General features: G+C 39.8%; 1 protein-coding gene across 3 annotated transcripts in view; it reads left to right on the forward strand.

The window, feature by feature from the left end:
- Positions 1-10,953, forward strand: part of rbbp8l (retinoblastoma binding protein 8-like) — a 64,040-nt gene extending 53,087 nt beyond the window's left edge. For all 3 annotated transcript variants that reach the window (XM_061889700.1, XM_061889701.1, XM_061889702.1), the window contains 2 exons: positions 7,861-8,014; positions 8,099-10,953. In XM_061889700.1, the coding sequence (XP_061745684.1) occupies positions 7,861-8,014; positions 8,099-8,160 (216 nt within the window). In that variant the 3' untranslated portion in view covers positions 8,161-10,953. The remainder of the gene's footprint in view (positions 1-7,860; positions 8,015-8,098) is intronic.
- The last annotated feature ends 2,454 nt before the right edge of the window (positions 10,954-13,407 follow it).

The raw sequence follows: 13,407 nt of genomic DNA on the forward strand, positions 1-13,407 counted from the left end.
CAAGGTTTTCCAAAATAAATCAACTCAAGTTATGGAAAAAAGAATGCCTACATGGCTCTGCCATATTTATTATTGAAGTTACAAAGTGCATTATTTTTTTAATATGCCTCAAAACAGCAGCTTGGAATTTGGGACATGCTCTGCCTGAGAGAGCATGTGGAGGTTGGAGTGGGGGGTTGAGGTGGTTGGGGGGTGGGGGGGGGGGGGTGGGGAGTAGCGTGGGGGGGTGTACACTGTAGCGACCTGGAATAGTTAGTGCTGCAAAGGATTCTGGGTATTTTTTGTGTTGTGTTTATGTTGTGTTACGGTGGGGATTTTCTCCCGAAATGTGTTTGTCATTCTTGTTTGGTGTGGGTTCACAGTGTGGCGCATATTTGTAACAGTGTTAAAGTTGTTTATACAGCCACCCTCAGTCTGACCTGTATGGCTTTTGACCAAGTATGCCTTGCATTCAAGTGTGAGTAAAAAGTCATAGATATTATGCGATTTGGCAGGCACGCAAAGGCAGTGCATTTAAGGTTTGTTGGTGCTCTGTACTTCTCCCTACGTCCGTATACCCAGCGGCATTTTAAAAAGTCATAAATTGTACTTTTTGAAACCGATACACTTTAAAGTATTTATCGGCCAATATTATCGGATATCCCTAATATATATATATATATATATATATATATATATTAGGGTTGGGCAAATTAATGCGTTAATTACGAGTTAATTCATCAATCTATTAACGCCGACAATTATTTTATTGCACATTTGCGTATGTTGTTTACATGCTTTTATTTTGTTAACGCCTTTTCTTAACAAGATGGCGTCGCCCGGACGGGCTTCGGCGTCGAGGAGCTCTTGGTAAAGATGGAACATTTGGCAAAAATACCGGACAATTCTCCAAATTTCATGGCTGGCTTACAGCGTGGTCACTCCGGGATCACTTACGACCGCCAGACAATTCTGAATGTGGATAGATCGGGCCGTTTTGGACTGAATGACGTGTGCTTGCTAGACCGGCTAGCTAGCATGGGAATACTTTGCCGGCTACATCCAGCGGCCTGTGAAGCAGCGGAGTACATGTGTTGTCTGTCTATTTATGAATAATGCAGACGAGGAGTGTTGGCTGAGTTCTGAACGTTTGCTTTCAGAGCGTGCATATCACAACATACAAGATGCCGTCATGGCGACACACAACCTATACCGGGCTACTGGGCATGCTCGTCACTCCCGTTGCATGCTGGGTAGGGTAGTTCTTTTTTCCCTGGCTCATAACATCACAACATAGTACCATGTATATGCGTTCAGTTTATCAAAGCACCAAGCAAACAATCGGAAAATTCCCATCATATCAATTCCTAGATATGGTCATAATTATTTTAAGTGCACTACGCAGAATAAACACAACATTATTAATATTGCTACTACAGATAATTTGATCAAAAATTCCCTAAAACAGCCCACTACCTATAATATAGGTTTTTTAAACATAAGATCCCTGATAAAAAAAATGTTTCTGCTGTTACCTCAGAAATTGCCTGTTCAGATGTTATGATTGTGGCTCAGAGATTTGTATGTAGATTATATTTATTTTCCATAACAAACAGGATAACTTAAATACCCTGGCAGTGGCAATAAGCTCAAATGTTTGTATTTACTTTTTTTGAGTTGATTTTCATAAAATATGCTATTTAACTGCTACTGTTTAACAAGGACTGATTTAAATTGTGTTTGCACAACAAATGTTTTGGCGCTTTTGTTCATGTGGGAGAATATTCCAATAAAGGTGCACTACACACTACTTTTGAATTCATTATTGGGCTTTGCGTATACAATGCAGTTAATCACGATTAATCTGAGAAATAGTGCGATTAACTTCGATTAAAATGTTTAATCGTTGCCCAGCCCTAATATATATATATGGATATATATATATATATATATATATATATATATATATATCCATCCATCCATCCATCTTCTTCCGCTTATCCGAGGTCTGGTTGCGGGGGCAGCAGCCTAAGCAGAGAAGCCCAGCCTTTCCTCTCCCCAGCCACTTAGTCCAGCTCTTCCTGGGGGATCCCGAGGCATTCCCAGGCCAGCCGGGAGACATAGTCTACCCAACGTGTAGACGTGGCATCCTACCGGTCGTACGTGCCCTAAACACCTCCCTAAGGAGGCATTCGGGTGGCATCCTGACCAGATGCCCAACCACCTCATCTGGCTCCTCTCAATGTGAAGGAGCAGTGGCTTTACTTTGAGCTCCCCCCGGATGGCAGAGCTTCTCACCCTATCTCTAAGGGAGAGCCCCGCCACCCGGCGGAGGAAACTCATTTCAGCCGCTTGTACCCGTGATCTTTTCCTTTCGGTCATAACCCAAAGCTCATGACCATAGGTGAGGATGGAAATGTAGCTCGACCAGTAAATTGAGAACTTTGCCTTTCGGCTCAGCTCCTTTTTCACCACAATGGATCGATACAGCGTCCGCATTACTGAGGATGCCGCACCGATCCGCCTGCTGATCTCATGATCCACTCTTCCCTCTCTCGTGAACAAGACTCGGAGGTACTTCAATTCCTCCACTTGGGGCAGGGTCTCCTCCCCAACATAGAGATGGCACTCCACCCTCTTCCGGGCGAAAACCATGGACTCTGACTTGGAGGGGCTTATTTTCATCCCAGTTGCTTCACACTCGGCTGCGAACCGATCCAGTGAGAGCTGAAGAACCTGGCCTGATGAAGCCATCAGGACCACATCATCTGCAAAAATCAGAGACATAATCTTGCAGCTACCAAACCGGATCCCCTCAACGTCTTGACTGCGCCTAGAAATTCTGTCCATAAAAGTTATAAACAGAATCGGTGACAAAGGACAGCCTTGGCAGAGTCCAACCCTCACTGGAAACATGTCCGACTTAATGCCGGCAACGCAAACCTAGCTCTGACACTGATCATACCGCCACAATAAGACAGTCCGTTACCCCGTACTCTCTGAGCACTCCCCACAGGACTTCCCGAGGGACATGATTGAATGCCTTCTCCAAGTCCACAAAGCACATGTAGACTGGTTGGGCAAACTCCCATGTACCCTCAAGGACCCTGCCGAGAGTATAGAGCTGGTCCACAGTTCCACGACCAGGACGAAAACCACACTGTTCCTCCTTAATCCAAGCTTGGACTATCCGGCGTAGCCTCTTCTCCAGTACACCTGCAAAGACCTTCCTGGGAAAGCTGAGGAGTGTGATCCCACGATAGTTGGAACACACCCTCCGGTTCCCCTTCTTAAAGAGAGGAACCACCACCCCGGTCTGCCAATCCAGACGTACCGCCCCCGATGTTGACGCGATCCTGCAGAGTCTTGTCAACCAAGACAGCCCCAGAGTATCCAAAGCCTTGAGGAACTCTGGGCGGATCTCATCCACCCCCAGGGTCTTGCAAGCGAGGAGCTTTTTAACTCCCTTAGCAACTTCAGCCCCAAAAATAGGAGAGCCCACCACAGATTCCCCCAGGCACTGTTTCCTCATAGGAAGACATGTTGGTGGGATTGAGGAGGTCTTCGAAGTATTCCCTCCACCGATCCACAACATCCGCCGTCGAGGTCAGCAGAAAACCATCCTCATCATACTTTGGTGTTGACAGTGCACTGCTCCCCCTTCTTGAGGTGGCGGATAATGGTCTACAATCGCTTTAAAACTGTCCGGAAGTGGTTTTCCATGGCTTCCCCAAACTCCTCCCATGTCCGAGTTTTTGCCTCCACAACCGCTGAAGCAGCACACAGCTTGGCCTGTCGGTACCTGTTCGTTGCCTCCGGAGTCTTATGAGCCAAAAGAACTCGATAGGACTCTTTCTTCAGCTTGACAGCATCCTTCACCACCGGTGTCCACCAACGAGTTCTAGGATTACCGCCAGGTCTGATCCCTCACCTAGGACCTGTTTGTCTTGGGAGACCCTACCAGGGGGCCTGGAAGCCCACGGACAACATATCATTTTTGGTGAAGTAGAAAAGTTAAGATCAAATCAAATTAGCTTCACGGCATGGCCTCTAAACTTCATGTGAGTGATTATGATTTACAACGCCTGTTGACTTCTCTGAGCCCATTTAAATTGGACTCATGTGATGCAGTCATTAGACTCAGTTACAAACGTGACAATGGGAAAGTTAAAGGAACTCAGCACAGATCTGAAAAACAAAACATAGACTTGAACAAGTGAAGAAAGTCACTTGGAGCCATTTTCAAAGCAGCTTAAGGTCCCAAGAACAACTGTGCAGACAATTGTTCGCAAGTATAAAGTGCATGGCACAGTTTTGTCACTGCCACGACCAAGAAGAAAACGCCAGCTATCACCTGCTGCCGAGAGAAAATTGGTCAGGATGATCAAGAGCCAACCGAAAACCACCAAACAACAGGTCTGCAAAAAATTGGAAGCTCCTGCAACACAGGTGTCAGTGTCCAAAGTCAAGCGTGTTTTGCATTGCCATGGACTGAGAGGCTACCATGCAAGAAGGAAGCCCTTGCTTCAGAAGCGACATCTTAAGGCTCGTCTAAAGTTTGCTGCTGATCACATGGACAAATATAAGACGTTCTGGAGGAAAGTTCTGTGGTCAGATAAAACAAAAAGTTAGGTCTTTGGCCACAATACCCAGCAATACGTTTGGAAGAGAAAAGGTGAGGCCTTTAAAGCCCTACTGAAATTAGATTTTCTTATTTAAACGGGGATAGCAGGTCCATTCTATGTGTCATACTTGATCATTTCGCGATATTGCCATTTTTTGCTGAAAGGATTTAGTAAAGAACATCAACGATAAAGTTCGCAACTTTTGGTTGGTAATAAAAAAGCCTTACCTTTACCGGAAGTAGCAGACGACATGTGCGTGACGTTACGGGTTGTAGGGCTCCTCAAATCTTCACATTGTTTTTAATCATAGCCTCCAGCAGCAAGAGCTATTCGGACCAAGAAAGCGAAAATTTCCCCATTAATTTGAGCGAGGATGAAAGATTTGTGGATGAGGAAAGTAAGAGTGAAGCACAAAAAAAAAAAAGAAAAAATAAAAGGCGACGGCTCCAGGCAGCGGCAGTGGGACCGTTTCAGATGTAATTAGACACATTTTCTAGGATAATTCTGCAAGATCCTTTATCTGCTTATTGTGTTAATAGTGTTTTAATGAGATTATAAAGTCATACCTGAAAGTCTGAGGGCTGTGGTGAACGCCAGTGTCTCTGAGAAAAGCCAATGGAGGAGCCAAGATCACAGCTGCTTTTTTGACAGCTGCAGGAGGAGGTTGCATAATCCGCTAAATTCTCCGGTAAGTGCCGACTTAATGTCACGATTGGTTGAAATGTGGTAGAGAAACTTGTTCGCTTGACCGCTCTGTGTTAAAGCTTCACAACAAAGAAACACCGGCTGTGTTTCGGTGCTAAAGGCAGCTGCAATCCACCGCTTTCCACCAACAGCATTATTCTTTACAGTCTCCATTATTAATTGAACAAATTGCAAAAGATTCAGCAACACAGATGTCCAAATTACTGTGTAATTATGTGATGAAAAGAGACGACTTTTAGCCGTGTGTGGTGCTGGGCTAATATGTCCGCTACAACCCGAGACGTCACGCGCACGCGTCATCATACACGTCATCATTCCGCAACGTTTTCAACAAGAAACTCCGCGGGAAATTTAAAATTGTAATTTAGTAAACTAAACCGGCCGTATTGGCATGTATTGCAATGTTAATATTTTATGATTGATATATAAACTATCAGACTGCGTGGTTGGTAGTAGTGGGTTTCAGTAGGCCTTTAATCACAGGAACACCAATTCCTACCGTAAAGCATGGTGGTGGTGCTAATATGCTCTGGGTTTGTTTTACTGCCAAGGTGCTTTACAGAGAGTAAATGGGACAAAAAACATTCATGAAGTTTGGTTCTTTTAGGAATTTATTATGGGTCTACTGAAAATGTGAGCAAATCTGCTGTGTCAAAAGTATACATACAGCAATGTTAATATTGGGTTAGATGTCCCTTGGCAAGTTTCACTGCAATAAGGCGCTTTTGGTAGCCATCCACAAGCTTCTGCTTGAATTTTTGATCACTCCTCTTGACAAAATGTGTGCAGTTCAGCTAAATATGTTAGTTTTCTGACATGGTGTTGTTTCTTTAGCATTGTCCACACATTTAAGTCAAGACTTTGGGAAGGCCATTCTAAAACCTCTATTCTAGCCTGATTTAGCCATTCCTTTACCACTTTTGACATGTGTTTAGGGTCATTGTCCTGTTGGAACACCCAACTGCACCCAACACCCAACCTCCAGGATAATGATTTTAGGTTGTCCGGAAGAATTTGAAGGTAATCCTCCTTTTTTATTGTCCCATTTACTCTCTGTAAAGCACCAGTTCCATTGGCAGCAAAACAGGCCCATAGCATAATACTACCACCACCACACTTGGCGGTAGGAATGGTGTTCTTGAGATTAAAGGCCTCACCTTTTCTCCTCCAAACATATTGCTGGGTATCGTGGCCAAACAGCTCAAATTTTGTTTCAGCTTACATCACATGGACAAAGATAAGACCTTCTGGAGGAAAGTTCTGTGGTCAAATGAAACAAAAATTGAGCTGTTTGGCCACAATACCCAGCAATATGTTTTGGAGGAAAAAAGGAACACCATACCTATTGTCAAGCATGGTGGTGATAGTATTATGCACTGGGCCTTTTTTGCTGCCAATGGAACTTTACAGAGAGTAAAATGGGACAATGAAAAAGGAGGATTCCTCCAAATTCTTTAGGACAACCTAAAATAATCAGCCCAGAGGTTAGGTCTCGGGCGCAGTTGGGTGTTCCAACTGGACAATGACCCCAAACACAGGTCAAAACTGTGGTAAAGGAATGGTTAAATCAGGCTAGAATTAAGGTTTTAGAATGGCCTTTCCAAAGTCCTGACTTAAACATGTGGACAATGCTGAAGAAACAAGTCCATGTCAGAAAACCATCTCATTTAGCTTAACTGCACCAATTTGGTTAAGAGGAATGGTCCAAAATTCAACCAGAAGCTTGTGGATGGCTACCAAAAGCACCTTATTGCAGCGAAACTTGCCAAGGGACATGTAGCCAACTATTACCATTGCTGTATTTATACTTTTGACCTACCAGATTTGCTGACATTTTCAGTAGACCCATAATAAATTCATAAAAGAACCAAACTTCATGAATGTTTTTTATGACCAACAACTACGTGCTCCAATCATTCTATCACCAAAAAATAAGAGTTGTAGAAATCAATTACTCAAGACAGCCATGACATTATGTTCTTTACAAGTGTATGTATATATATGGATGGATGGATGGATGGATAGATAGATAGATAGATAGATAGATAGATAGATGGATAGATAGATAGATAGATAGATAGATAGATAGATAGATAGATAGATAGATAGATAGATAGATAGATAGATAGATAGATAGATAGATAGATAGATAGATAGATAGATAGATAGATAAATAGAGAGAGAGAGAGAGAGAGAGAGAGAGAGATAGATAGATAGATAGATAGATAGATAGATAGATAGATAGATAGATAGATAGATAGATAGATAGATAGATAGATAGATAGATAGATAGAAATATCAAGCAGCTAAAATGTGTCAAACATCATGCACGCTGATGGATTTAAATGGGTGTCATTTTGAAATGTATTATTTATGGCGTTTGGACGTTTTTCACAACATCCACAAAGTTCATTGAGCAGCTTTTTATGTGTGTTGACCTTTATAAAAAAAAAATTGCACTATGACTAGAGAAGGTTGTCTGGATTGTGTCCATGCTGTGCTGTTATAATCAAAGCACAGATACCCAAACAAAGGTCTTGTTTCCCAACAGTCGCCACCGGGGGAGCCGGAGAGCTCAGAGGGGCAAGTGGAGGAGGAAGAAGAGGAAGAGGAAGTGAGTGCGTCAGAACAGGACAAGGACCAGGTCTCCAAGAGGAGGAGACTACCAGTGGAGGCGGACTTGGACCTGGACTCAGACTCTGACAGTCAGCATCCATCCCAGTTCCTCTTTCCCTCAAGTGAGCTTCTCTTTCCTCTCACATCTTTTCATGCTTCTCCTTTCCTCTTAGCGCCCGCACCAGACAAGAAGGTCAAGATGGGCGTGAGAACTCAGGAGAAGACCTCCTGCTGACTGGACTGGACTGGACCCAAACTGTGACAAAACACATAAAAACGCCAATATAAGGTCACCTTTCTTCTTCTTTCATTCATTGGGAGGCAGGCAGCATGTCATGCACTGTTGTGACTACCAATATCACATTTGTCATATGTATCAAAGTATACATCGAATAATGGAAATGGAAGAAAATATGGGTGTGGATAGCATGGCCTGGTTTGCATAGCAGCATATCATGCACTCTCGTTACTATGCTCTCATAATCAAAGCACTGCTACCATAAATTGAGTGCAAAATTTAAGAGAAGCTTTATCAAAATTTGTCAAACGTATCAAAAATATTAGACAAATCATCAGGATTTGGTTATAGTGGCCTGGGTTGCATTAAAGAAAGCAGCATATCATGCACTGTCTTTAACGATAAAGGAGCGATATGTCAATTTGTCAAATGTATCAAAGTATAAAGTGAGTAATAGAAATGGAAGAAAATTCTCAATTTGGTTAGTGTGGCCTGGCTTGCGTAACAGCAAGCGGCCTATCATGCATTGTCTTTACTATTGGAGCGCCATCAAAGCACTGCAATGATTAATGGAACAGATTAGTCAACGATATCACAAATTGGCAAATGTATGAAAATATTAGACGATTCATGAGAATGGAGGAAAATCTCAATTTGGTTTGAGATCAAAGCAAACCGCATGTCATGCACTGTTGTTACTATTGATGAGCGATATCCACATTTGTCATATGTATCAAAGTAAACATGAAATAACGGAAATGGAGGAAAATCTTTGTGTGGATAGCTTGGCCTGGTTTGCATAGCAGCATATCATGCACTCTCGTTACTATAGTCTCATCATCAAAGCACTGCTACCATAAATTGAGTACAAGATATAAGAGAAGCTTAATCCAAATTTGTCAAACGTATCAAAAATATCAGACAAATCATCTGGATTTGGTTATAGTTGCCTTGATTGCATAAAAGAAAGCAGCATATAATGCACTGTCTTTTACAATAAAAGAGCGATATGCCAATTTGTCAAATGTATCAAAGTATAAAGTGAGTAATAGAAATGGAGGAAAATTCTCAATTTGGTTAGTGTGGCCTGGCTTGCGTAACAGCAAGCAGCCTATCATGCATTGTCTTTACTATTGGAGCGTCATCAAAGCACTGCAATGATTAATGGAACAGATTAGTCAATGATATCACAAATTGGCAAATTTATGAAAATATTAGACGATTCATGAGAATGGAGGAAAATCTCAATTTGGTTTGAGATCAAAGCAAACTGCATGTCAAGCACCGTCGTTACTATTGATGAGCGATATCCACATTTGTCATATGTATCAAAGTAAACATCAAATAACGGAAATGGAGGAAAATCTTTGTGTGGATAGCATTGCCTGGTTTGCATAGCAGCATATCATGCACTCTCGTTACTATCCTCTCATCATCAAAGCACTGCTACCATAAATTGAGTGCAAGATTTATGAGAAGCTTAATCCAAATTTGTCAAACGTATCAAAAATATCAGACAAATCATCTGGATTTGGTCATAGTGGCCTGGTTTGCATTAAAGAAAGCAGCATATCATGCACTGTCTTTAACAATAAAGAGCGATATGCCAATTTGTCAAATGTATCAAAGTATAAAGTGAGTAATAGAAATGGAGGAAAATTCTCAAGTTGGTTAGTTTGGTCTGGCATGTGTAACAGCAAGTAGCATAGCATGCATTGTCTTCACAATTGGAGCGTCATCAAAGCACTGCGATTATAGTCAGTGATATCACAAATTGGCAAATGTATCAAAATGTTAGCCGATTAATGAAAATGGAGGAAAATCTCAATTTAGTTCGAGATCAAAGCAAACTGCAAGTCATGCACTGTCGTTACTTTTTATGAGTGATATCCACATTTGTCATGTGTATCAAAGTATACATCGAATAATGGAAATGGATGACAATCTAGAGTCGGGTGGTATGGCCATGCTCGCCTCCCATCAAGCAGCATATCATGCACTGTCTTGACTATTATTAGTCATCATCAAAGCACTGCTATGATGAATCCAACAGGATAGTCACTAAGAGGTGCAAAAACCAAAGTTCACAAGTATTTTCATAGCAAGCGACAACGGATTTGGAAGCATTGTCGCAAGCAGCCTACCATGCACTGTCTTGACTATCAAGGAGCAATATCCAAACTTCTCAAATTCATCAGAGTCCTGCATGAAGTGAATCATGGGAATTGAGAAAATTCAGGGGTCTGATAGTCTGGCTTGAATTGCATCACAGCAGACAGCCTATCATGCACTGTCGTGACTATCCCCGTATACACAAAGCACTGCTATGATGAATCCAACAGGATAGTCTATCTAAGAAGAGGAATACCCCAACTTTTCATAGTGAGTGACTTTTTTTTTAATTTTTTTTATTTGGTAGCATCACGGCACGCAGCCTATCATGCACTGTCATGACTATTCCATCATCATGATCATCAAATCACTGCCATGATAAACTTACCAGAATAGTCTTTGACGTATCCAAGGCCACACGTCATGCTTTTATTTTGGACACAGCACAGCAAGCGGCCTATCATGCACTCTCTGGACTAATTGAGCGTAGTACTACTGTAGTACCTCGGTTTTACTGAGGAGTCCTTTTAAAAAGGTCATGTAAATCCATTGAATCTGTACCTGACACAAGAAATTATGAGTACAAAAAGACATTTTACAGATAATATTTCTAGTTTTAAAGAATGAAATGCTTTTAAATGTTGAATGAAATGTACAAATAAAAACTTTTCAAACCTTGTTGAGGAATTTTGGTTGAGACTTATGCCAACGTAATCTTAGAATTCCATAGAGTTTCTCACCTTCTTTATCAAAGTGCTGGCACTCACAACTTTTTTCGGCCCCACGTCGGACTAAAATAAAAGAGAAACACTACAACGATTTTTTTGTACTTTTATAGCATCAAAATATCTTTGTTTGTGAGTGAGAATGCACTTGTAAGTTAGTCATGGACACGCATTAGCGTGTTAGCTAATGCTAACAACGCTTACATTACGATAGCACGTGCAAAACACTCCTGCAGACATCACACATGTAAGTAGGACTTGTTTTACAACAACATTTTCATAATATTAGTCATTTTAAACAATGGAGGGTATACTATTACATTAAAATATTCAGAATTTTAAAATAAAAAAATATTTTAATTAGAATAACATCATAGTATTTGAGGAATATTATGAAAGTTTAACTTGTATTACAACAGCATTTTTTATAACCTTAGTCATTTTGAAGAAATTCTGAATTATAACAAAAATAGTAGATTTTTACAAGAATAAAATCATATTGGAAGAACAATATTCATCCTTTTACAGAAGGGAAGTCATTCTATCAGAAAATACTAATTATAAAACTGTTATAATTTTACACAAATTCATGTCATCATATTTGAAGTATTTTTAACATTTTATTAATTTCACAAGAAGCCCATTTTACTAAAATAATATCATAATAGAATAATATTAGGAAAGTATTAAAATATTATTCATTTTAAAGAATGAATGGTATAATCTTACATTAAAATATTCAGAATTGTAACATAAAAAGTTAATTTTAAAAGAATAAAATCATATTGGAAGAAAAATATTCATAATTTTACACTTTTGTAAAATTATGTTTATATATTTATTTCAATATTTTTCTTCCAATATGATTTTATTATTTTAAAAATTGACTTTTTATGTTTAAATTCTAAATATTCTTAATGTAATAGTTTACCCTTCATGCTATAAAATGACTAATATTATAAATATGTTGTTGTTTTAATAAAATTATAAAACTGTCAAAAATTTACACAAATTTAATCATCATATATTGTATTCATTTTAGTGCAAAAAACATTTTTACAAGGATAATGCTATGATATCTGAAGTAAAAAAAATAGTTTTCTAAGAGTAAAGTGATTTTTTTTAAGAAAACAAATCCTGATTTGACAACAAAGTTAATTTCACAGAAATAAAATGAAACTATGATATGAAAAATATTAATCACTAAAATTTCAACAAAAATATGAATTACGTTGCTACAAAATATCATATTTTACAATAATATTGGGACCCTCATTTTACTAGGAAGAGTCTTCCACACATGCTTTTGCTCATGTTCTTGCCCTACATTATCAGAGATCAAAACCGAAAGTTTATTTGGTGTTAATATGTTGGGCACACACAAGCATTTGTCCACTCACCATTCCTGGTACCTCTTCTTCCGCAACCTGACCGTGATACAGCGTGTGTTTATTTGCACGGAGAGCTGAAAACATTTTATAACCTAACTCAACAATTTTTAAGCAACTTGCACAGAAATTTTAGCCCCTAGTGAAAATATTTTTGGCGTTCAGCTGTAAAAGTGTTAGCATCTAGCTTGAATGCTTTTAAAACCTAGCTCAATTTTGTTTTTGCAAATAGCGTGAAAATTATACCACGTAGCTGGCAAAATTTTAGCACTTAGCGCAAACATTTTTTGCACATAGCTTTAAAACTTTCAGTATCTAGCTGGAATTTATTTAGTAATTACTTAAATAAATAAATGATAAATGGGTTGTACTTGTATAGCGCTTTTCTACCTTCAAGGTACTCAAAGCGCTTTGACACTACTTCCACATTTACCCATTCACACACACATTCACACACTGATGGAGGAAGCTGCAATGCAAGGCGCCAACCAGCACCCATCAGGAGCAAGGGTGAAGTGTCTTGCTCAGGACACAACGGACGTGACGAGGTTGGTACTAGGTGGGAATTGAACCAGGGATGCTCGGGTTGCGCACGGCCACTCTCCCCACTGCGCCACGCCGTCCCATTTGAACAGCACCTTGTACTATTTTTTTCTGATATAGATTTTACCGGTTTTACAGCGAAATGATAATTGTTTATTGCGCTAGGTACTAAAAGTTTTCCAGCTAGGTGATAAAATATCCGCACTGAAAGTTTTCCAGCTAGATCTTAACAATTTTGCAGCCAAATGCCTTTTTTTTTTTGCGGTAGGTTCTAAAAGTATTTCAGCTATGTGCTAAAATTTTTGCGTTATTTGGGGAAAAAACAAAAAACAAACAGAGTTAGTTTCTAAATGTTTTTAAGCTAGGTGTTAACAATTTTTTGCGGTAGGTGCTAAAAGTATTTCAGCTATGTGCTAAAATGTTTGCGTTATTTGGGGAAAAAAAACAAACAAACAGAGTCTTCTAAATGTTTTTAA

The sequence above is a fragment of the Nerophis ophidion genome, linkage group LG27 (genome assembly GCF_033978795.1).
Source record: "Nerophis ophidion isolate RoL-2023_Sa linkage group LG27, RoL_Noph_v1.0, whole genome shotgun sequence".
NCBI classification, from domain to species: Eukaryota; Metazoa; Chordata; class Actinopteri; order Syngnathiformes; family Syngnathidae; genus Nerophis; species Nerophis ophidion.